Source organism: Pleurodeles waltl, chromosome 8 (genome assembly GCF_031143425.1).
Source record: "Pleurodeles waltl isolate 20211129_DDA chromosome 8, aPleWal1.hap1.20221129, whole genome shotgun sequence".
In the NCBI taxonomy this organism is placed as follows: domain Eukaryota; kingdom Metazoa; phylum Chordata; class Amphibia; order Caudata; family Salamandridae; genus Pleurodeles; species Pleurodeles waltl.
Window position 1 is genome coordinate 1542560754 of NC_090447.1, and position 26338 is coordinate 1542587091.

At 46.0% G+C, this 26338-nt stretch overlaps 1 protein-coding gene across 1 annotated transcript in view; it reads right to left on the reverse strand.

The window, feature by feature from the left end:
* WDR3 (WD repeat domain 3) overlaps positions 1 to 26338 on the reverse strand; it is a 188218-nt gene that overhangs the window by 128530 nt on the left and 33350 nt on the right. The window contains exons 13-15 of the mRNA XM_069203010.1: positions 14158 to 14243; positions 4359 to 4500; positions 1850 to 1906 (exon numbers count right to left, since the gene is read on the reverse strand). Coding sequence (XP_069059111.1) covers positions 1850 to 1906; positions 4359 to 4500; positions 14158 to 14243 — 285 coding nt within the window. The remainder of the gene's footprint in view (positions 1 to 1849; positions 1907 to 4358; positions 4501 to 14157; positions 14244 to 26338) is intronic.

Sequence of the window (26338 nt, forward strand, 5' to 3'; positions counted from 1 at the left end):
TTGTTGTCTTCTGGTCTTCCTCTGCAGGGGTTTTCAGCTAGGCAGTCCTTCTTGTTGTTGCAGGAATCTACTTTCTAGGTTCAGGGAGAGCACTTAAATACTAAATTTAAGGGCGTGTTTAGGTCTGGGGGGTTAGTAGCCAATGGCTACTAGCCCTGAGGGTGAGTACACCCTCTTTGTGCCTCCTCCCAAGGGGAGGGGGTCACATCCCTAATCCTATTGGGGGAATCCTCCATCTGCAAGATGGAGGATTTCTAAAAGTTAGAGTCACCTCAGCTCAGGACACCTTAGGGGCTGTCCTGACTGGCCAGTGACTCCTCCTTGTTGCTTTCTTTGTTCCCTCCAGCCTTGCCGCCAAAAGTGGGGGCCGTGGCCGGAGGGGGCGGGCAACTCCACTAAGCTGGAGTGCCCTGCTGGGCTGTGACAAAGGGGTGAGCCTTTGAGGCTCACCGCCAGGTGTTACAGCTCCTGCCTGGGGGAGGTGTTAGCATCTCCACCCAGTGCAGGCTTTGTTACTGGCCTCAGAGTGACAAAGGCACTCTCCCCATGGGGCCAGCAACATGTCTCTAGTGTGGCAGGCTGCTGGAACCAGTCAGCCTACACAGATAGTCGGTTAAGTTTCAGGGGGCACCTCTAAGGTGCCCTCTGTGGTGTATTTTACAATAAAATGTACACTGGCATCAGTGTGAATTTATTGTGCTGAGAAGTTTGATACCAAACTTCCCAGTTTTCAGTGTAGCCATTATGGTGCTGTGGAGTTCGTGTAAAACAGACTCCCAGACCATATACTCTTATGGCTACCCTGCACTTACAATGTCTAAGGTTTTGCTTAGACACTGTAGGGGCACAGTGCTCATGCACTGGTACCCTCACCTATGGTATAGTGCACCCTGCCTTAGGGCTGTAAGGCCTGCTAGAGGGGTGTCTTACCCATACTGCATAGGCAGTGAGAGGCTGGCATGGCACCCTGAGGGGAGTGCCATGTCGACTTACTCATTTTGTTCTCACTAGCACACACAAGCTGGTAAGCAGTGTGTCTGTGCTGAGTGAGGGGTCTCTTAGGGTGGCATAATACATGCTGCAGCCCTTAGAGACCTTCCCTGGCATCAGGGCCCTTGGTACCAGAGGTACCAGTTACAAGGGACTTATCTGGATGCCAGGGTGTGCCAATTGTGGAATCAAAAGTACAGGTTAGGGAAAGAACACTGGTGCTGGGGCCTGGTTAGCAGGCCTCAGCACACTTTCAATTCAAAACATAGCATCAGCAAAGGCAAAAAGTCAGGGGGTAACCATGCCAAGGAGGCATTTCCTTACATATATCTTGTGTATATTTGATATCCTCATACTGAGGGTACTCACAGAGATACTGTTGGCATATTGTCATAAAAATAAAGTACCTTTATTTTTTAGTATATCTGTGTATTGTGTTTTCTTATGATATTGTGCATGTGACACCCGTGGTATAGTTGGAGCTTTACATGTCTGCTAGTTCAGCCTAAGCTGCTCTGCTAGATCTACCTTCTATCAGCCTGCTAGAAACACCTCTTCTACACTAATAAGGGATAACTGGGCCTGGCACAAGGTATAAGTACCTCTGGTACCCACTACAAGCCAGGCCAGCCTCCTACAATAATTTCACTGCAATTCAAAAACTATAAGCACAGAATCAAAACCTAGGCTTTCAAGAAACATTTCTAAAAAACCCATAACCCTTTTTACGGGGTGAGAGAAAATACCTTCCTAAATCAACATTAAAATCAGAACTAATTATTAAACACAGATATATGATTTAACAGCACAAGTTTAAATACACACAGTACTACTTCTAAGAGATCAGTTAATCACTTACATGGGATATGTCCATGCAGAGGACGGGAAGCTTGTGTCCGTACAGAGAGAGAAAGAACTGCAAAGAAAAGAAAGGAATTTGTAGAGGTTACAGCAGTTTTATCAGATCTGCCAAGAAGTACCAACCTTAGATGTAAGAAATTCATCCATCTGCATATAATAATAAAGCAGTCACAGGGATAAATATTTGATTTGGAAAATAATGTACACAGACAGTGCATCACTCGGTCTCTTTAGCTTTAATGCAATTGGTTAATGTTTTTGTTTATACCACTTCCATAAAGAAAATTCAACGTCAGCAAAAAGATCTCTGCAAAGAGGTACCATCTTGGAGCCCATCCAGTCAAATATCTCTACTGACCTAAGAAGGTGGCACAATTCAGAATAGATTTGCAACCATGGGATTGTTATAGGCCAAAGGAAAAAAAGCCACACTCTCTCAGTCCAGTTTCCCTTTGCTATCAAGCCCGGTGGTATGATTTACATGAATGGGCAGTCGCTGAAGAACGTCAACTTCGTGAGGTGAGGATGGGTGACCCTGCAGAACAAGACCTGGACCTTTTGGAGGAGATAGTTTCTCTTTGATGGATCCCCCAGGTGAATGCACAAGGAGTCACAACACCGCTCAAGAGGTCATTCATCGGCAGGAAGTGCCCAGCTGGACATGCCTAGGCGGAGGAGGGAGGAGTGACACAGGAGGAGGAACTTGTGGAAATGGAGCAGGGAATGAAATACTCATCTTGCAGTAGTTTTTCCCCTTTCCTCACAACAATGACTTGATGTGCCCAGGCTGACAATAGTACGCTGACCGTGATACGATGCTATGCTGTGTTCATTTTATGGTCACAAAAACTGTTGATCATTGATGAAAATCACAAAGAAAGCTTTTAAAGAATACTGGCCTGATTTAGATATTCGCGCATGAGTTACTCCCGTACAACGGTAACGGATATCCTGTCCACTGAAACGTAAATCCTATTATTTCCTACGGGACTTATATATCGGTGGATGGGATATCCGTCACCGTCGTGATGAAGTAACCCGTTCGCCGAAATCTAATTCAGGCCGTAGATCTTTACTGGCAGGGTGAGAAGACCCAATGACGAAGCAGGCCACTTTCGAGGGTGAGGATCTCCTTTCGCAAGAGCACCCAAAAATTTTGGATGGACCGTCTTTCTTTCTCCTCCGCGCATAGTGCACTATATTTATTAAAGGCAGAGCTGACTCTGTTGTATCTGTGTGTTCAGACTACACCCAGGCGCCATCAGCCCACTTCTACGAAGCCAGGGGATACTTACTAAAGCGGTGTCCAGTAGACGTGAGAATGCTAACGGGGTGCATCGCCCTTGGTTTCAGAGTCGGCAAGGGGTAGACACTCAGCACTCACCCTCCTAACAAGGACATCCGCACAAATTACCAAGTCACTGCATTTACCAACTCACTCAGTCTACAGATTAACCTGATCAAACGTATCTGCTAGCACGGCTCCTCCAAGCAAAGCAGTCACAGGGTACCCTGCTTACCTGGCTGAGCAGCTCACCACCTCCAGTGTCTCTTGACACAACTGCAGACAGAAGAACGAGACTGGATATGAAGAACTACAAAAAGGAAATGACCAGGCAATGGGCCATCTCCATTTATGTACTGGAACTAGGAACAACATCCATTTATCCATCAAGACCACTCCAACACCGTTCAAAGTTACGAAAGAGTTGGACACATCACTTTAAAGAACATATAGCCTCGAAGCAGAAACAGTCCACCTGGGCTCTGAGAAACCAGCCACACCTCCAATCACACATGGATTTACCTTTCCCTTTAAACCTATGTAGGCCTCCGATGCGGTTCATCTAGGTTCACACTATACAAGTACCACAAACATACAAACTAAGGTCTTACCATCTTCAATACAACCACAACAAGCAATACCATACCCAGGAAAACCAGCATCTGAGAGCATGTCTTAGGACCCCAGCCAAACTTAATGCACCAGGATAACAGAGGAACAGTGACCAAAGCCTTAGAGGACACGCCCTTTTCAAAGTAGCGAAGGAGGAACAACATGTAAAGAAAGGTGAGCTAGTTGTGAAATCTGAGCGCAGCTCAGAAGCAGAGGACGACACGGATTAAGTTGAATCAATCAGTGCTAGGTCCCTGCTCCACAGAAAGGAATGGAAATGATGCTAGACCTGCAGTGACCAATTACAAGGCTGTAAAGCTAAACGTGAGCCAGCCTATGTGTAGCCTCAAGACTCCCTGATCGCCGACAAAGGAGGACAAGTGTAAAGACACCCAGAATAAAGACAGTGCATGGCTGATCAGTGTTCACAATGGAGGCGTGAAGTCACACCTTGCATATGCGTCATCTTCCCTATAAAGGAGCATCCTTGTGCTCCTCACCTGAGGCAGGTGTGATCTTTAATGTACAAGCACAGATGGAGAACTCGGGGCAGGTAACACTACATAACATTTTCAGCTGACATCTCCATGCCCCACGGTCTTCTATGTACCTTTAGTGTGTCCGTATAGAAGATTTTCACAGTGCAGTCCAGCAAGGAGACGGCCAGCAATCTCTGGCTGGGGCTGTAGCGCACGCAGAGAACATCCTCGTCCAGCTGCAGGATGCGGGTCTGCTTCACTGTCAGCCTCCGACTGAAAAATCATAAAAACACAGGAATGAGCCCAACGAGACACCATGAGAAAAACCTTCTCTTTGCCACAAATATTCAAATTAGAGAAATTCCTACCTCAAATAACTGCACCTTCACAAGAGTCCTATTGATCCAAATTTCGTGATCAAGAATAAATCAATAACAGAAGTCATAAACTATTGCTAAATCTCTAACCAGAATAGGAGACTCTGGCCAGAGATGGAACTTCCCCGGTCTATGTATGGACCTGTGTGAAATATCAGATTACAAACCTGGATGTTCATGACTCAGGTGCAGCTGCACATCCAGACTGCCAGGTCCATGTCTGGTTTTCACTCAAGGCATTTACACCGTTTTCAGTTTTAACTCTGCTATTTACAACTCCTGCTCCTGTGTTTCAGACCCCTCGAAGGTCTGTCGCGATGCGGTGTCCTGTTTACGCCTTCAGGGGATTGCTTGATTTTTAATGTTACTTCTTAGCTTCCGTTCCTTCAGCCTCATATTTTGACACAGCTCTCTGTATGCCGCTTGCCTCTTTGAATAGTTTAATTTAAGCACTGCACCATTTTGGAAGTATGTATCTGACTATCACAAATATGTCTTCTTCCTTCCGGAGACCTCCAGACTTGGATACAAGTTTTGGGAAGAGCCCTTACGAAGGATGTGCGGAGTTATGAAAATGTCACTTACCCAGTGTACATCTGTTCGTGGCGTCAGTCGCTGTAGATTCGCATGTTTTGCATAGCTCGCCATCTGGTGTTGGGCCGGAGTGTTACAAGTTGTTTTTCTTCGAAGAAGTCTTTCGAGTCACGGGACCGAGTGACTCCTCCTTTTGTCTCCATTGCGCATGGGCGTCGACTCCATCTTCGATTGTTTTTCCCCGCAGAGGGTGAGGTAGGAGTTGAATTGTAGTAATAGTGCCCATGCAATGGAGTGACTAAGTATGTACCTATTTAAGGTTGAGATGATACATATACAAATAGTTGAAGGTAACTTCCAAACTGCTACAGGCTCCCGGGGAGGCGGGTGGGCACATGCAAATCTACAGCGACTGATGCCACGAACAGATGTACACTGGGTAAGTGACATTTTCAGTTCGATGGCATCTGTCGCTGTAGATACGCATGTTTTGCATAGACTAGTAAGCAGTTATCTCCCCAAAAGCGGTGGATCAGCCTGTAGGAGTGGAAGTAGTCTGAAACAATGTTCTTAATACGGCTTGCCCTACTGTGGCTTGTTGTGCGGATAACACATCTACACAGTAGTGCTTGGTGAATGTGTGAGGCGTAGACCATGTGGCTGCCTTACATATTTCTTGCATTGGGATGTTTCCTAGAAAGGCCATGGTAGCACCTTTCTTTCTGGTTGAGTGTGCCCTTGGTGTAATGGGCAGCTGTCGTTTAGCTTTAAGGTAGCAGATTTGGATGCATTTAACTATCCATCTGGCTATACCTTGTTTTGATATTGGGTTTCCTGCATGAGGTTTTTGAAATGCAATAAATAGTTGTTTAGTCTTTCTGATGTTCTTTGTTCTGTCAATGTAATACATTAATGCTCTTTTGACATCTAATGTATGTAGTGCCCTTTCAGCTACGGTATCTGGCTGTGGAAAGAACACTGGAAGTTCCACTGTTTGATTTAGATGGAACGGTGAAATAACCTTTGGCAAAAATTTAGGATTAGTCCTTAGGACGACCTTATTCTTGTGTAGTTGTATAAAAGGTTCTTGTATTGTAAACGCCTGAATCTCGCTTACTCTTCTTAGGGAAGTAATGGCGATGAGAAATGCAACCTTCCAGGTTAGGAACTGTATTTCGCAGGAGTGCATGGGTTCAAAAGGTGGACCCCTAAGTCTAGTTAGGACAACATTTAGGTTCCATGAAGGAACAGGTGGTGTTCTTGGTGGTATAATTCTCCTAAGGCCCTCCATGAATGCTTTAATGACTGGTATCTTATATAGGGAAGTTGAATAGGTAGTCTGCAGGTATGCAGATATTGCTGCAAGGTGTATTTTAATGGAAGAGAAAGCCAGGTTAGATTTTTGTAAGTGAAGCAAGTAACCCGCTACATGTTCTGGAGTTGTGTGTAATGGTTGTATTTGATTAATATGGCAGTAGCAAACAAACCTCTTCCATTTACTTGCATAGCAGTGCCTGGTGGATGGCCTTCTGGCTTGCTTTATGACTTCCATACATTCTTGGGTAAGTTGTAAGTGCCCGACTTCTAGGATCTCAGGAGCCAGATTGCTAGATTCAGCGATGCTGGATCTGGGTGTCTGATCTTTTGGTTGTGTTGTGTCAACAGATCTGGCCTGTTGGGCAATTTGATGTAGGGTACTACTGATAGGTCTAGCAGCGTTGTGTACCAGGGTTGCCTTGCCCAAGTTGGTGCTATTAATATGAGTTTGTTTTGACTGAGTTTGTTTACCAGGTAAGGAAGGAGAGGGAGAGGAGGAAAAGCGTAAGCAAATATCCCTGACCAGTTCATCCATAGGGCATTGCCTTGGGACTGTTTGTGTGGGTATCTGGATGCGAAGTTTTGGCATTTTGCGTTCTCCTTCGTCGCAAACAAGTCTATTTGAGGTGTTCCCCAGAGTTTGAAATAGGTGTTCAGAATTTGGGGGTGAATTTCCCATTCGTGGACCTGTTGGTGATCTCGAGAGAGGTTGTCTGCGAGTTGATTTTGGATCCCTGGTATAAATTGTGCTATTAGGCGAATTGGGTTGTGAATTGCCCAACGCCAATTTTTTTGTGCTAGCAGGCTTAACTGCGTGGAGTGTGTAAAGAAATGGCTCCCTGTTGCAGTTACCCCCCACTTTTTGCCTGGTACTGATGCTGACTTGACTGAGAAGTGTGCTGAGGCCTGCTAACCAGGCCCCAGCACCAGTGTTCTTTCACCTAAAATGTACCATTGATTTCACAATTGGCACACCCTGGCATCCAGATAAGTCCCTTGTAACTGGTACCTCTGGTACCAAGGGCCCTGATGCCAGGGAAGGTCTCTAAGGGCTGCAGCATGTATTATGCCACCCTAGAGACCCCTCACTCAGCACAGACACACTGCTTACCAGCTTGTGTGTGCTAGTGAGAACAAAATGAGTAAGTCGACATGGCACTTCCCTCAGGGTGCCATGCCAGCCTCTCACTGCCTATGCAGTATAGGTAAGACACCCCTCTAGCAGGCCTTACAGCCCTAAGGCAGGGTGCACTATACCATAGGTGTGGGTACCAGTGCATGAGCACTGTGCCCCTACAGTGTCTAAGCAAAACCTTAGACATTGTAAGTGCAGGGTAGCCATAAGAGTATATGGTCTGGGAGTCTGTTTTACACGAACTCCACAGCACCATAATGGCTACACTGAAAACTGAGAAGTTTGGTATCAAACTTCTCAGCACAATAAATGCACACTGATGCCAGTGTACATTTTATTGTAAAATACACCACAGAGGGCACCTTAGAGGTGCCCCCTGAAACTTAACCAACTATCTGTGTAGGCTGACTGGTTCCAGCAGCCTGCCACACTAGAGACATGTTGCTGGCCCCATGGGGAGAGTGCCTTTGTCACTCTGAGGCCAGTAACAAAGCCTGCACTGAGTGGAGATGCTAACACCTCCCCCAGGCAGGAGCTGTAACACCTGGCGGTGAGCCTCAAAGGCTCACCCCTTTGTCACAGCCCAGCAGGGCACTCCAGCTTAGTGGAGTTGCCCGCCCCCTCCGGCCACGGCCCCCACTTTTGGCGGCAAGGCTGGAGGGAACAAAGAAAGCAACAAGGAGGAGTCACTGGCCAGTCAGGACAGCCCCTAAGGTGTCCTGAGCTGAGGTGACTAACTTTTAGAAATCCTCCATCTTGCAGATGGAGGATTCCCCCAATAGGGTTAGGATTGTGACCCCCTCCCCTTGGGAGGAGGCACAAAGAGGGTGTACCCACCCTCAGGGCTAGTAGCCATTGGCTACTAACCCCCCAGACCTAAACACGCCCTTAAATTTAGTATTTAAGGGCTACCCTGAACCCTAGAAAATTAGATTCCTGCAACAACAACAAGAAGGACTGCCTAGCTGAAAACCCCTGCAGAGGAAGACCAGAAGACAACAACTGCCTTGGCTCCAGAAACTCACCGGCCTGTCTCCTGCCTTCCAAAGAACTCTGCTCCAGCAACGCCTTCCAAAGGGACCAGCGACCTCTGCATCCTCTGAGGACTGCCCTGCTTCGATGACGACAAGAAACTCCAGAGGACAGCGGACCTGCTCCAAAAAGACTGCAACTTTGTTTCAAGAAGCAGCTTTAAAGAACTCTGCAACTCCCCGCAAGAAGCGTGAGACTTGCAACACTGCACCCGGCGACCCCGACTCGGCTGGTGGAGAACCAACACCTCAGGGAGGACCCCCGGACTACTCTACGACTGTGAGTACCAAAACCTGTCCCCCCTGAGCCCCCACAGCGCCGCCTGCAGAGGGAATCCCGAGGCTTCCCCTGACCGTGACTCTCTGAAACCTAAGTCCCGACGCCTGAAAAGACCCTGCACCCGCAGCCCCCAGGACCTGAAGGACCGGACTTTCACTGCAGAAGTGACCCCCAGGAGTCCCTCTCCCTTGCCCAAGTGGAGGTTTCCCCGAGGAAGCCCCCCCTTGCCTGCCTGCAGCGCTGAAGAGATCCCTTGATCTCTCATTGACTTCCATTGCGAACCCGACGCTTGTTCTAACACTGCACCCGGCCGCCCCCGCGCCGCTGAGGGTGAAATTTCTGTGTGGGCTTGTGTCCCCCCCGGTGCCCTACAAAACCCCCCCTGGTCTGCCCTCCGAAGACGCGGGTACTTACCTGCTGGCAGACTGGAACCGGGGCACCCCCTTCTCTCCATTGAAGCCTATGCGTTTTGGGCACCACTTTGAACTCTGCACCTGACCGGCCCTGAGCTGCTGGTGTGGTAACTTTGGGGTTGCTCTGAACCCCCAACGGTGGGCTACCTTGGACCAAGAACTGAACCCTGTAAGTGTCGTACTTACCTGGTAAAACTAACAAAAACTTACCTCCCCCAGGAACTGTGAAAATTGCACTGTGTCCACTTTTAAAATAGCTATTTGTGAATAACTTGAAAAGTATACATGCAATTGAAATGATTCAAAGTTCCTAATGTACTTACCTGCAATACCTTTCAAACAAGATATTACATGTTAAATTTGAACCTGTGGTTCTTAAAATAAACTAAGAAAAGATATTTTTCTATAACAAAACCTATTGGCTGGATTTGTCTCCGAGTGTGTGTACCTCATTTATTGTCTATTTGTATGTACAACAAATGCTTAACACTACTCCTTGGATAAGCCTACTGCTCGACCACACTACCACAAAATAGAGCATTAGTATTATCTATTTTTACCACTATTTTACCTCTAAGGGGAACCCTTGGACTCTGTGCATGCTATTCCTTACTTTGAAATAGCACATACAGAGCCAACTTCCTACAGAGTGTGTCCCCCCTTGCTTGTTTAGATAATACATTGTTGTCATGTTGTCTGTCTTGACGAGAATGTATTTGTGAACTATTATTGGTTGGAAAGCTTTTAGTGCTTGAAAAACTGCTAGAAGTTCTAGGTGATTTATATGCAGTTTTGTTTGATGTACGTTCCATTGTCCTTGTATGCTGTGTTGATGGAGGTGTGCTCCCCACCCTGTCATGGAAGCATCTGTTGCTATTACGTATTGTGGCACTGGGTCTTGGAAAGGCCGCCCTTTGTTTAAATTTATGTTGTTCCACCACAGAAGCGAGAGGTAAGTTTGGCGGTCTATTAACACCAGATCTATAAAATGACCCTGTGCTTGAGACCACTGTGATGCTAGGCACTGTTGTAAGGGCCTCATGTGCAGTCTTGCGTTTGGGACAATGGCTATGCATGAAGACATCATGCCTAGGAGTTGTAATATCATCTTTGCTTGTATCTTTTGTGTTGGATACATGCGTTGTATGATGGTGTTTAAATTTTGAATTCTTTGTGGACTTGGAGTGGCTACTCCTTTTGTTGTGTCTATTATGGCTCCTAGGTATTGTTGTACCTTGCACGGCAGAATGTTGGATTTCGTGAAGTTGACGGTGAACCCTAGTTTGAAGAGGGTTTGTATGATCTGATTTGTGTGATTTGAGCACTCTATTAACGAATGGGCCTTGATTAGCCAGTCGTCTAGATATGGGAACACATGTATTTGCTGCCTTCTGATGTGTGCAGCGACTACCGCTAGACATTTGGTAAAGACTCTTGGTGCGGTTGTTAATCCGAAAGGCAGTACCTTGAATTGGTAATGTATTCCTTTGAATACAAACCTTAGGTATTTCCTGTGCGATGGGTGTATTGGTATATGGAAATACGCGTCCATGAGGTCTAAAGTTGACATGTAGTCGTGTAGTTTTAGCAATGGTAATACTTCTTGTAGTGTGACCATGTGAAAGTGGTCTGATTTGATGAATGTGTTCACTACTCTGAGGTCTAGGATTGGTCTCAGCGTTTTGTCCTTCTTTGGTATCAGAAAGTACAGTGAGTAAACTCCTGTGTTTATTTGTGTGTTTGGCACTAATTCGATTGCATTCTTTTGCAATAGTGCCTGCACTTCTATCTCCAGGAGATTGGAATGATGTTTTGTCAAATTTTGTGCTTTTGGTGGTATGTTTGGAGGGAATTGTAGAAATTCTATGCAATAACCATGTTGGATAATTGCTAGAACCCAAGTGTCTGTAGTGATTTCCTCCCATGCTTTGTAATAATGACTTATTCTTCCCCCCACTGGTGTTGTGTGGAGGGGGTGAGTGACATGTGAGTCACCGCTTAGTAGTAGGGGTTTTGGGGCTTTGAAATTTTCCTCTATTCCTAGGGAATTGCCCTCCTCTATATTGTCCCCGAAAACCTCCTCTGTACTGTCCCTGGTAACTGGACGGTGTTGCCTGTGAGGTGCTGGCTTGTGTGCTCTGACCCCGAAACCCCCCTCTAAAGGGTGTTTTACGGAATGTGCTGTAATTCCCTCTGCTCTGCGGGGAGTAGAGTGCGCCCATGGCTTTAGCAGTGTCCGTGTCTTTTTTTAGTTTCTCAATCGCTGTGTCCACTTCTGGACCGAACAGTTCTTTTTCGTTAAAAGGCATATTGAGAACTGCTTGCTGAATCTCTGGTTTAAATCCAGACGTTCGGAGCCATGCATGCCTTCTGATAGTTACAGATGTATTAATTGTCCGTGCAGCTGTATCTGCAGCGTCCATGGAGGAGCGGATTTGGTTGTTGGAAATGGTCTGTCCCTCCTCAACCACTTGTTTTGCCCTATTTTGTAGGTCCTTGGGCAGATGGTCAATGAGATGTTGCATCTGATCCCAATGGGCTCTGTCATAGCGCGCAAGTAGTGCCTGGGAGTTAGCGATGCGCCACTGGTTTGCAGCTTGTGCTGCGACTCTCTTACCAGCTGCATCGAACTTGCGGCTTTCTTTATCTGGGGGTGGTGCATCTCCAGATGTGTGGGAGTTGGCCCTTTTCCTAGCTGCTCCTACAACGACAGAGTCTGGTGGCAGCTGTGTAGTGATGAAAGCCGGGTCTGTAGGAGGCGCCTTATACTTTTTTTCCACTCTTGGTGTGATTGCCCTACTTTTGACCGGCTCCTTAAAGATTTCTTTTGCGTGCCGGAGCATACCAGGGAGCATAGGCAGGCTTTGGTAGGAGCTGTGGGTGGAGGAGAGTGTGTTGAATAAAAAGTCATCCTCGACCTGTTCTGAGTGGAGGCTTACATTGTGAAATTGTGCTGCTCTAGCCACCACTTGAGAATACGCAGTGCTGTCCTCTGGTGGAGATGGCTTCGTAGGGTATGCCTCCGGACTGTTATCTGACACTGGGGCGTCGTATAAGTCCCATGCGTCTTGATCTTGGTCACCCTGGCTCATGGTGGTGTGAGCTGGGGAATGTGATGGAGTTTGTGCTGGTGAGACGTTAAGCACAGGTGGAGGAGAGGGTGGTGGGGTAACTTTTTTCACCACTTTTGTTTGTGGTGTTTGTTCAGTTTGGAACTCCAATCTTCTCTTTCTTCTAATAGGGGGAAGGGTGCTTATTTTTCCTGTCCCCTGCTGTATGAAAATACGCTTTTGCGTATGGTCTACATCAGTTGAGTGTAGTTCTTCCTCAAACCTATGCTTTTGCATTTGGGAGGTTAGCGAGTGCTCTTCTGTATAAGAGCCTGAAACTGGGTCGGTTGCAGTTTGTTTTGGCACCGAAACCCTGTCTGCATCTTTTTTCGGCTCCGAGGTGACTTTTTTCTTTTTCGGGGCCGAAACCTCTCGGCGTCGATCTTCTTCGGTGCCGCTGTCTCGGCGTCGAGCCGTGTCTACACCGGTATCTCGGTGTCGATGCTTGTCTCCAGCACTTTCTCGGTCCCGAGAAGGCTGCGTGCCGGTGTCTCGACCGGAGTCGGACGATCTCGGCACTGTTTGGGCCTTTTTCGGTGCCGACGGTCGGTCACCGAATTTATGGGTCGAGCCATGGCCTGGTGGCAGTGGCGTCCCCTGGGCCTTGTAAATCTTCTTCTGAGTGGTTTTCGACGTCCTACTCACGGTTTGTGTATCGTCGAATCCTTCGGAGTCCGATTCTTGGATCGAAAAGGTTCCCTCCTCTTCTTGTTCCTCGAACTCCCGGTGGGCTGTCGGCGCGGACGCCATCTGAAGTCTTCTGGCTCGACGGTCTCGGAGAGTTTTTCGGGACCGGAACTCACGACAGGCCTCGCAGGTGTCTTCACTGTGCTCAGGTGACAGGCACAGGTTGCAGACCAAGTGTTGGTCTGTATAGGGGTATTTATTGTGGCATTTGGGACAGAAACTGAACGGGGTCCGTTCCATCGGCGTTCTTCTGCACGCGGTCGGGCCGACCAGGCCCCGACGGGGGATCGAAAAAATTACCCCGAAGGGCACCGGAGCTCTTCGATCTTAGACGCGGTGTTGAATCTAACTACGCCGACCCCGAACGCAACAATACCGACGAAAATCTTCCGAAAGTAGCTATCTTTCCGTTCCGAAACTCGGAGCGACAGGAACACGTCCGAACCCGATGGCGGAAAAAAAACAATCGAAGATGGAGTCGACGCCCATGCGCAATGGAGACAAAAGGAGGAGTCACTCGGTCCCGTGACTCGAAAGACTTCTTCGAAGAAAAACAACTTGTAACACTCCGGCCCAACACCAGATGGCGAGCTATGCAAAACATGCGTATCTACAGATGCCATCGAACATACATTTTCCCACATTCTGCTGGTTCTATCCATCCCTGTGCGATCATTGCTGTATCTTTGTGCACACAGACCGCTCAAATATTTTGTCCACTCAGAGGTCACCGAACAGCTATTGGTCACGGTCTCAATATAGTGACATACACACCTGCAATCCACAGTAGGGGGCAGACACTTTTGCATGCAGCACACCCAGCAACACACTCATTCTGTTGCACACATTTGTTCCTAGTTTTTGTCCGTTTCATGTTAATATGTCTCAGGCTCAGCATTAGAGAAGCCCCCATCCGAGACCTCATAAAATAAGATGTATTTCTAATTATTTTATTGTTTAAGTTGACAACAGACTTCCTGGCCACCCCTCCCCCACCGCCTCATCCCTTTCCCTGAAACATATAACAAGTAAAGACGACAACTCACCTGTTCTGTGCATCCGCCTCGTCCTTCACAAGTTCAAAATCCCAGAACTTGACACATTTATCTGCTCCGCCTGTGACAAATCCTCGCTGAACAAAAGAGACACACCACTGTCAGCAGAGTGAACACAAGAGGCAAACACATCTCACACTTCGAAGGCATGCATTTATTCTCCGGTTTCTTACACATGCCCTGAGAAACTTGCTATATAAACAATGAAACTGACCCCGCCTTCATAGGCAAAGCATGCATGTAATCATTCCACGGCTAAACATGTACATATAAGCTGCATGCCTGCTCCCTCCTTCTGAAAGTGTTGCTGCTGTGTGAAGCTGGGACAGCAGATCTTTCTTTCCCAGCTTTGGTACCACTAAACAGCAGATTTGGGCGCTTCTCCCTGCAAACAAACGTGCTTGGACATCTGTGCTGAGAGCACTGAAGGGGCTGGACGGCTTGACAAAGTAATCAATGTATGATACGAATGAAGAAGCTCTTGCAAGAGAGACTACTGGACTGTGACAGGGAAGGCACGAGGCATAAACATGAACCTCATACATCACAGGATCTCATGGAAGGTTGGGAGAAAATGGACTCCATGCATGTGTTGCACAGTGCCACAGGAAAAGTGGGTTTTATGGGATTAAACAAGCATAGGCAACACCAATAGGTATTTGAGTGGGGTGGACTTGATTTGGGTGGTTTGGTTGGCGTGGACTAGACTGTGGTGGATTGGATTGTAGTGGGGTCAATTGGATTGGAGTGGGCAGTGGTATAACGAAACCTGAGGGGCCCCCTTGCAAAGTACATGAGGGCCCCCCCCACTGGACTCAATCAGGAGCTCTGAGGCCACGATACTGTGCTGAGGGGGGGGGGGGGGGGGCTAGAGTTCTTGGCTTCCTGCCTGCCAGGGGCTGCAGGAGCCTATGTTACACCACTGGGAGTGTGGTGGATGGGAGTTGAGTGGGGTGGACTTTTTGGAATGGGGAGGACTGGATTGTGTGAAGTGGACTGGATTGTGTGGGGTGGACTGGATTGGACAGGGTGCACTGAGGTGGTTTGAAGTGGGGTGGATTGGAATGGAGTGGGGCGGAAAAAGGTGGACTGTATTATACTGAACTGGGGTGGATTACGGTGAATTGGACTGGAGTTGGGTGGATTAGTTTGGAATGGGGTAGATTGGGTTGGACTGAAAAGGAGTGGGTTGTATTGGTATGGGGTGGATTGGACTGGAGTGGGTGGACTGGACCGTGGGATGGGGTGGATGTGGATTGGAGTGGGGTAGATTGTGGTTGATGGATTGGACTAGAGTAGAGTGGGGTAGACTGGATGGGGTTGTATTGGATTGGAATGGGGTGGACTGAAGTGGGGTGGACTGTGGCGGATTGGAGTGGGTGAGATTATTTTGGATTGAGTGGGGCAGATTGGGGTGTGGCAGATTGTTTTGGATTAGAGTGGGCCAGATCGCTTTGGATTGGAGTGGGACGGACTGGAGCGGGGCAGATCGTTTTGGATTGGAGTGGGGTAGATTGTGTTAGACTGCAGTGGGGCACATTAAAGTGGAGCATATTGTTTTAGACTGGAGTGGGGCAGATTGTTTTGGATTGGAGTGGAGCAAATTGGTGAGGAGCACACTGCTTTGGATTGGAGCAGATTGTTTTGGATTGGGGTGGAGCAAATTGGAGTGGGGCGCACTGTTTTGGATTGCGGTGAAGCAGTCTGGATGGGGCAGATAGTTCTGATTGGACTGGGACAGACTGTTTTGGATTGGAGTGGGGCGGGTTGGGAGAATTGGAGAGAGGTATACTGAAGTAGATTGTGGTGAGTGGTTTGGAGTGGAGTGGATTGGTCTGGGGTGAACTGGATTGAGTGGGGTGAACTGGTGTGGGGTAAAATGGGGCGGATTAGAGTGGATTGCAGTGGGGTGGATTAGAGTGTAGTAATTTGGGGTGCACTGCACGATTAGGTGTTATATCATAATTTCAGAAATTACACGTAAGAAAGTAACAATGTCGCTTTGCAATATTTAGAACGCAATAACCCTCATCATTTGAGAACAGCGCCCACGAGCAAAAACAAAACAAAACATGAAGACTCAGCAAAACTAATTATAGAAAATAAAACTGGCAATTTTGTTTGTCCTGCTAGGCACGTTTGTGCCAGTCACACGCCTTTTGTTTGTGGGGCACTAGAAGTTAAAAAGAACACAATAGTACCTCAGTCATGCTGGGAGCAGAGGACGGCTCTAATTAAATTGAATCAATCAGTGCTAGGTCCCTGCTCCACAGAAAGGAACAGAAATGATGCTAGACCTGCAGTGACCAATTACAAGGCTGTAAAGCAGAGTGCCAGGCAAGCAGACAAGTGGTAAAGAACGGGCGGGCTCGAAGCCCTTTACTGTGAACAACACTTGCTAGTGAGACGCACGCACTAGTGCAAGCTCGACCCTAAGACATTCAGAAACATTTAAAACAAATGGAGACGTTTGTGACGGGGGTAAGGCAGTATGTATGGGAAACCTGCTATTTTAGATACTTTGAGCTACACACCGACACCGAGACAGAGACAGAAGTCCACCCTCTCACTCCATATTAAAGGCAAATTTAGATTGTTTTAGGATATATGGACAAAGACAGCATCCCTAAGACGAAATCACAAACCAACAGCTTTAGAGGATATATATATATTTCTTCTTTTTAAGTGTGGTGGCTAATCTGTTCATTGATGTAAATCATTTTTTACATACAGTATTTGAAATACCCGATTCTACCTCCAAGGAGCAAAACATGACTTTTCCAGTATTACTACTGCAGAAGTAACATTCCAAACACTCAGTGGTGTACACTGGGGGAGGGTTTGTGTAAGTGCTGGTGTTATGGTGTGCGCGCGCAAGTGTGGTCATTGTTCAGAGTGGATTATAGAGTGCAGAATGGGACAGCAACACAAAAACATAAAACATACTGGGTACATTATGCTGTTCCATCATTGTACCCCAACTGACATTCACGAACACTGACATGCTAAAGAAAAAAAGGCAGCACAACCTTACAGAAAGGAAAACTCCTTTGAAACTATAACACCCCCCCCATGTGAGCTGCGCACTTGCAAAGGACTTTCATTTAGCCATTTACCAGTTGATCATCAACTCATGTTCCACTCTGTGCAATGGAGATTCTCTAAGTGGGAACATCTTAGGGCTGGGACTTTGAAGGCGCTACATTCCCACTGTGGAACATGCTGGACACACTGTTGTAGACTGAGTCACTTGCATGGTTGCAGAGCAGACCGACTCCCCCCCACCATCCCTTGGACTGGGACTCTGATCTGAACGATGCCTGCCAAAGAATGATGCATTGTGGACTCCAGGACCATAAATGGAGATTGTTGTCTCATGTCAATAGGCTTTGAAGTTGGAATTCGAACTCGCATTTGTTCTGCGATATCAGATTAATAAATACAAAACAAATCTGGGTGCATGCACTGCCCAGGTCAGACCATAACTGCAAGTACAGCAGTGCTTCAGAACTTCCAGAGTTTGGAACCATAAAGTTTGAAACACGAGTCCTGGCAGACTAACCATGTGAAGTATCAAGAGTAGTTGCAGGCATCACTGGGGAAGCCAACAGGTGTGGCCTTCTGCTTCAGCAGCGGATTCTGTGGAGCAGACCAGTCAAGTGGACACTGCGCTAACTCCTCTTCCTTAGTAAAAGCTGCATCTCCCTTCTGCCCAATACCATGAAAAGGGAGGCCCTTCTCCTTCACGGTGGGAGCATCTGTCCCAGGAGAAGCGTAGTTTTGTGTCATCCATCTAACCACTGAAGATCGGCGACAACAGTTCTGCTGTCTAGGTGGAAGGACTCCCAGGCGTCCCCTGCCTTCCCCTTCAACTCTATGACAAGTTGGAGGGTTTGTTTGCACAGTTCTGTGGCGCAGGGCAGAAGCGACATGTAGTCCCTTCTACCCCTTCATATACATTCTTAGTTACCGTCCACACTATGAAAAGGCAAACAAACTTTGTAAGGAAATGCCTCCTTGGCATGGTTACCCCTTGACTTTTTGTCTTTGCTGATGCTATGTTTTGATTTGAAAGTGTGCTGAGGCCTGCTAACCAGGCCCCAGCACCAGTGTTCTTTCCCTAACATGTACTTTTGTTTACACAATTGGCACACCCTGGCATCCAGGTAAGTCCCTTGTAACTGGTACCCCTGGTACCAAGGGCCCTGATGCCAGGGAAGGTCTCTAAGGGCTGCAGCATATCATATGCCACCCTGGAGACCCCTCACTCAGCAGAGACACACTGCTTGCCAGCTTGTGTGTGCTGGTGAGGACAAAACGAGTAAGTCGACATGGCACTCCCCTCAGGGTGCCATGCCAACCTCAGACTGCCTATACAGTATAGATAAGTCACCCCTCTAGCAGGCCTTACAGCCCTAAGGCAGGGTGCACTATACCAGAGGTGAGGGCACCAGTGCATGAGCACTGTGCCCCTACAGTGTCTAAGCAAAACCATATACATTGTAAGTGCAGGGTAGCCATAAGAGTATACGGTCTGGGAGTCTGTCACACACGAACTCCACAGCACCATAATGGCTACACTGAAAACTGTGAAGTTTGGTATCAAACTTCTCAGCACAATAAATGCACACTGATGCCAGTGTACATTTTATTGTAACATGCACCCCAGAGGGCACCTTAGAGGTGCCCCCTCAAACCTTAACCAACTACCCGTGTAGGCTGACTGGTTTTAGCAGCCTGCCACACTCGAGGCATGTTGCTGGCCACATGGGGAGAGTGCCTTTGTCACTCTGTGGCTAGTAACAAAGCCTGCACTGGGTGGAGATGCTTATCACCTCCCCCTTGCAGGAGTGGTAACACCTGGCGGTGAGCCTCAAAGGCTCACCCCCTCTGTTACAGCACCCCAGGGCAGTCCAGCTAGTGGAGTTGCCTGTCCCCTCCGGCCACGGGCCCACTTTTGGCGACAAGGCCGGAGGAGATAATGAGAAAAACAAGGAGGAGTCACTGGCCAGTCAGGACAGCCCCTAAGGCAGTGGTCTTCAAACATTTTAATGCCGAGCCTTCCCAGTTGAAAAATAAATCATTGGGCCCCCCTCAGAATATTTCATAATTATTTTAGAAAGATGCAAATGGTTAAATATATCTAAACCCGTTTAAACATTGAAGTTAAGTACTGTTACCCTTTTAAAACTGCAATAACATGCTTCTGCTTAAAACAAAGGCATGTTATCTGAATAATACTTCTTTTGGCCAGAGTCTGGCACCCCCCCTGGGATCACTTGAGGCCCCCCCCTAGGGGGGCTCGCCCCCCAGTTTGAAGACCTCTGACCTAAGGCAACCTGAGCTGAAGTGACTCTGTCTTTTAGGAATCCTCCATCTTGCAGATGGAGGATCCCCCCAATAGGGATAGGAATGTGACCCCCTCCCCTTGGGAGGAGGCACAAAGAGGGTGTAGCCACCCTCAGGGCTAGTAGCCATTGGCTACTGCCCTCCCTGACCTAAACACACCCCTAAATTTTGTATTTAGGGGCTCCCCTGAACCTAGGAACTCAGATTCCTGCAACCTAAGAAGAGGACTGCTGAGCTGAAAAACCCTGCAGAGAAGACGGAGTCACCAACTGCTTTGGCCCCAGCTCTACCAGCCTGTCTCCCCCCCTTCTGAAGAAACTGCTCCAGCGACGCTTTCCCCAGGACCAGCGACCTCTGAATCCTCAGAGGACTGCCCTGCTCTAGAAGGACCAAGAAACTCCCGAGAACAGCGGCCCTGTTCACCCAAGACTGCAACTTTGTTTCCAAAGAAGCAACTTAAAGACAACAGCATTTCCCGCCAGAAGCGTGAGACTTGCAACTCTTCACCCGACGCCCCCAGCTCGACTTGTGGAGAAACACTTCAGGGAGGACTACCCGGCGACTACGAGACTGTGAGTAGCCAGAGTTGTCCCCCCTGAGCCCCCACAGCGACGCCTGCAGAGGGAATCCCGAGGCTCCCCCTGACCGCGACTGCCTGACTCCCAGATCCTGACGCCTGGAAAAGACACTGCACCCGCAGCCCCCAGGACCTGAAAGTGCAGGAGTGACCCCCAGGAGGCCCTCTCCCTTGCCCAGGTGGTGGCTACCCCGAGGAGCAGCCCCCTTGCCTGCATCGCTGAAGAGACCCCTTGGTCACCCATTGATTCCAATTGAAAACCCGATGTGTGTTTGCACACTGCACCCGGCCGCCCCCGTGCTGCTGAGGGTGTACTTTCTGTGCTAACTTGTGTCCCCCCTGGTCTGCCCTCCGAAGACGCGGGTACTTACCTGCTGGAAGACTGGAACCGGGGCACCCCCTTCTCCATTGAAGCCTATGTGTTTTGGGCACCACTTTGAACTCTGCACCTGACCGACCCTGAGCTGCTGGTGTGGTAACTTTGGGGTTGCTCTGAACCCCCAACGGTGGGCTACCTTGGACCCAAACTTGAACCCCGTAGGTGGTTTACTTACCTACAAAAACTAACAAATACTTACCTCCCCTAGGAACTGTGAAAATTGCACTGTCTAGTTTTAAAATAGCTATATGTGATTTATTTGAAAAGTATATATGCTATTGTGATTATTCAAAGTTCCAAAAGTACTTACCTGCAATACCTTTCATTTGAGATATTACATGTAAAATTTGAATCTGTGGTTCTTAAAATAAACTAAGAAAATATATTTTTCTATACAAAAACCTATTGGTCAGGAATTGTCTGAGTGTGTGTTCCTCATTTATTGCCTGTGTGTGTACAACAAATGCTTAACACTACTCCTTTAATAAGCCTACTGCTCGACCACACTACCACAAAATAGAGCATTCGTATTATCTCTTTTTGCCACTATCTTACCTCTAAGGGGAACCCTTGGACTCTGTGCATACTATTCCTTACTTTGAAATAGTGCATACAGAGCCAACTTCCTACAAACATCTTCCAGCAAAGTGGGCAAGGAGAGAAGGTGCAGCCCTACTAAAACGTGTCCAGATTGTAATCTGCAGAGCGGCTGCCTGAAAATAACTTCACACCTTTCTAAGGCTTCACTCGGACTACAGAGGAGATGTTCAACTAGTCTAAGTTTCTCTGCAAAGTTTGGAATGAAGCTTGGCCACCTGTTCCCCACTCTCTTAAATGAGGGATCGCCCCTCCAAGAGGGCATGAGGATGTGCCTGCTAATCCATTCAGTTCTCATCAATACCAGTGAAGACTCCACAATGAAGACACAGGTTACCCCTATTGCATTCACACTCCCCAACATGTTAAACATACCAGCCGAATAAATCACCTTGTACCTTTGAACCCTGCTGGTGATGTTTGTGGAGAGCCCTGGCTAAGCTCCTGACTGCTGAAGCCGTCCCCTCTGGGAAGCAGGGTCAGTCTGAAGCAACAATGTTATGAGTGAAAATCTTCTCCCATGGTTGACTGGTTTTTGGACGAGATTTAATGCGGTCGTGAAAATATCATGCATATGAAATGCATATTAATCTGGAGTAATTAATGGTACTCTGGAGTGCTATTCAGTCGCAAACTGAATTTTAAAGTATTACAGAGGCTATTATCAGAGACTGAAATTTGAGGAGCTTAAAAAAAAAAAAAAAAAAAAAAAAAATTTAGTGCAGGCAAAGGTTCCTCTTGGGGAAGTTTTTAAAAATACTGTTCAATCATGTTAATGAACTTTGAGCCTGAGAATGTGCTCGGACCTGGAAGAACTAAAAGGTATCTTCAGTTGCAGGTCTTCCCAGAGATTCAGTGACAAACGTTGCAACACGAAGAGCAGCACGACTGCGTCACTGACACAAATGCGTTTGGATTGAAGTATCAATCTACAGAGAGAGTTGGGATTCTCTCCTAAAGAACGTTTGGAAAAGTTAGTGGCAAGTCGTACATTTAAAGCACATTATGTGAACAGCCTCAGGCGATACCCCTTGGAAGCAGGTGTGGTGTGACGGCAACAAAGCCTCTTCATCTTTGCGCGAAAACAGGATCGAAAGATCGAAAGGAAAAAACACGAATGGGCTTGGATCTTCTGGTACCTTACTTGGTATCAGGCGCACTGGACATGTTTGTCTCACCGTGCACCTTTGAACAGGCGTGCCAGGCGCAACCATGAACAGTGCGCTCAATTACAATGAATGCGCTGCCCGTAGGAGAGCCGCAATGTTGGTGCTAACATCCTGGGTGCAGACCGTTGAAGTTAAGTATAAGTAGCTGCTTCAAAGCCCCTCTGTGTTTTACTGTGCAGGAGGCAGCCGCTTGCACGTTAGTGGGAGGACAGAGATCCCCCTGCACACGGCTCTAGTGACTGTACCCATCTGCAGGGGGATGTCAAGGGGTCTATTGGAACCCCTCACCACCCTCCAGAGGGCTTACCGCAGGGGGCGTACGGACAGTGCACCTACCTTTTTGAGGCACACTGTCAATGTGCCTGAGGGGGTTCTCTGTCCTTGTGCCCATGGCCAGAACACGTTGCGGGCACAGACGCTTCCCATGCATATAGAGAGGAGCACCTTCTGATGATAGCTGGTGTTGTAGGTCAGTGCTATCTATATCATAAAGGGGGCCGCACCAGTGTATGCAGCCCTTTGTATAATACCAAGGTGCCCAGGGGCACACAATGTAGGTGCACATGCACGCTGCACCCCCAGGGCCCTTTCTGTAATACCAAGGTGCCCGGGGGCACCCAACATAGGTGCACATGCCCAGGGCATTTTCTGTAATACCACCCCTGGCAATCAACACATTGGGGTGCAGTGAGCAACATGCTGCTTATGAGCTACACTGTGGGGGCAACTGGACTACACATGATTTTGCAAACTTCCAGCAAATCACCTGTGGATTTGTAGTGCTTCAGCAGTAACTTTCCCCACACTGTCATCTAGGATCAGCATCTGATTTAGCTTGTGGTGATGTGCTAAGGGGGTTGTGGGCAGGACTGTCTTAAATGTTGGTGGGAAAGTCCTGAACCATGGCTGTAGGATTTTTTTTTTTTTTTGCAGCCAGCACTTTTATTAAACTTTTATAAGTGAACAAATAATTATAGATTGTACAAAAAGATAAAGAAAGAACTTAGATTCACATTAAAGAGATTCCAGTGTACAGTGAGATGTTTAGATATTTTCCATAAATAAAACATTGTTAATTATATTATATCTGATATTCCTGACATAGAAATAATAAGCAAATATATATTATGTCAAAATGATAAAATATATTATTACAAAGTTACACTTATCTACAACCTAACTAGAGAAGAAAAATAATTTTTTTTTCAATAATGTTGAAAATATAATAATGATATGAGATATTATTTGTGAATTATTGAACATTTAAAGAAATATGCAAGAGAAGTGAAATTATTACCTAGTAAAGAATACATTCCATATTTGGTCAAATTGTTCTAAGTTATTGTTTAATTTATATAGCATTCTTTCAAACTGGGCAATATCAAACATATCCTTTAACCACATTTGAGTAGATGGTAAAACATTAGATTTCCAAAAACGCAATATATTAACTTTGGCTACACTAATTGCAGTAGAAAGCCATCTATATAGATGTGAGGAAAGTGTGCCTAGACCTTGGGTATCATGTAGTAAAAATAGGCGAGGTGATTGTGGGGAGATATTGGGCAATACTTTCCTTAAATATTGTGATATTTGTATCCAGAATGGTTGGAGTGCAGTACAGTCCCATAGGATGTGAACGATATCACAATTGGTTTGGTCACATCTCCAGCAATTGGAATCATTACTGAGTTTAGCAGAGTAGAGTTTCGAAGGTGACCAATGCCATCTATGTAAAATTTTGAAGTAATTAAGTTTCATCCTTGCATCACGAATCCCTTTATTATAATTCTCTAAAAGTTTAGCCCAATCTTTATCTGTATAGGTAATGTTAAGTCGTGTAGACCACCAAGATTGTAGATCTTTGGATGTATTATCTGAAAAAGATTTATCAATTAGTAAAGAATACAGGCCAGATACCGTGCCTTTAAAATTTCTCCATATATAAATATGGCGTGCAATGGATGAGTGAATCAAAAGGTCTGAATTCAAGGATGTTATAGTGTTTAAAATTGATGTTAGTAGTATATAGTTATGAAGTTGTGAGGTCGGGAGTCGATGTGTTTCTTGTAGTTGTGTAAATGATTTCAAAAAATTGTTTTGATTATATAAGTCTGATATGTTGTTGACTTTACATTTTTTCCAGATAAACCAATTTAGCTCTTTTCCTTTATGTATAATCGCTGAGTTATTCCATAACGGAGCATTTAAATGTATATGGACATTACAGTTTATAATTTTATGTGCTTTTTGCCATGCTAATTGGGATGAATATATGATTGGATTGGAGGATGGGGAGAATTTAGGACTTTTAGTATAATAAATCGCCAAAGAAGTGGTAGTTTTCAATAAATGTTGTTCCAATTTGACCCATATAGGTATCTTGTCTTTCTCAGATATCATGGAGGTTGAGTGAGATAATTGTTGTGCTATCCAGTAAGTTTCCAGGTGTGGGAGTCTAAGGCCACCTTTTAGGGAGGATGAGTTTAATTTCGCACCACTTATACGGGGGTTTTCCCTCCCCAAATGAAGCGGCTTATTAGAGAGGTTGTATTCTTAAAAAAAAAAAAAAAATCGAAGTAAGGGGGAGTGATAGCATGTTAAAAACATAATTAAATTTCGGAATTGTGTTCATTTTAATAATCTGCACTCTTCCCCATAATGACAGATTCAGTTGAGACCATCTAACAAAGTCTCTTTTAAGTTTGTCTATAATGGGGTTCAAATTATCCATCGCAATATTTTTTAGTCCCGTATTGAGAAGGATCCCAAGATATTTCAGTTGAGATGATTTCCAATTGAAAGGTAGATCCCCTAAGGTTGTTGAAGTGTTACAGGTGTTCATTGGCAAAGCTTCACATTTAGACCAGTTGATCTTATATCCAGAGAATGCCGAGAAGTGAGTTAATAAATCAGAGTGTTAATTGAGGTATTTGGGTTGGATAATGTGAGTAGAATATCATCAGCATAATAAAAAGATTTTATCTCACCGGATAAAGTTGCGATACCGTGTATATTGATATTTTGCCTGATTGCAATAGCTAAGGGTTCTAATGCTATGAGGAATAACAAGGGAGAGAGAGGACATCCTTGACGGGTTCCACGTGAGATTTTAAAGTAGGGGGAAGTGAAGCCATTGCAAGTAATCGCAGCTGTAGGGGAGTTATACATTCCTTTAGCAAGCGTAATAAAATCTGGACCTATACCCATTCTATCCATGGTACGGAATAAATATCCCCATTCTACTCTATCAAATGTCTTTTCAGTGTCTAAGGATAAAAGGATATTTTTGTCTAGTTTATTACGTTGTTGCCATAACAGGTGCAGGATGGTTCGTAGATGGTTAGAGGAGGAACGCGATAGAACAAATCCTACTTGTGAGGGATGTATGAGAGATGTGATGACTGAATTTAATCTTGTCGCTAATATTTTGGCCAAGATTTCAATATCAGAATTTATTAAAGATATGGGTCTATAGCTGGAGCATTCCAAAGGGTCTTTATCGGGTTTAAGAAGTACAGTAATGCGCGCTCTTAGAAATTCAGGTGGGAAGTGGCCTTTGATAAGAGATTCATTAAAAAAAGAGTGTAGAATTGGAATAATTTGAGTTTTTGTGATTTTATAGAATTCTATGGGGAAGCCATCTTCTCCCGGGGCTTTATTTGTAGCTAGACATTCAATAGCTTTAGCTATCTCTTCTATTGATATATGTCCTTCTAATCTTTGCTTCTGTTCTTGAGACAATCTTGGGATTTTTAATTTTTTAAAGAATTCATCTTCCACTAATGTATCTTCACAGTTCAAGGAGGTATAGAGTGTTTCATAGTATTGTTGAAATTGGGTTATTATATCCGTAGGTAGGGTAAGTAAGTCATTTGAAGAGTTCCTAATAGCAGAAATCGTTCTAGACGATTCTTGTTGGCGTAATTGATAGGCTAAGAGACGTCCTGCTTTCTCCCCCCTTTCATAATGACGTTGTTGTATTAGGAATAAGCATTTTTCAGCTTGAGAGGTATATAAATTGTTAAGTCTAAACTTAACTGATAATTTTTTTTAGAAGGATAGGTGATTCTGATTTATTATAATCTTTCGTAAGCGATT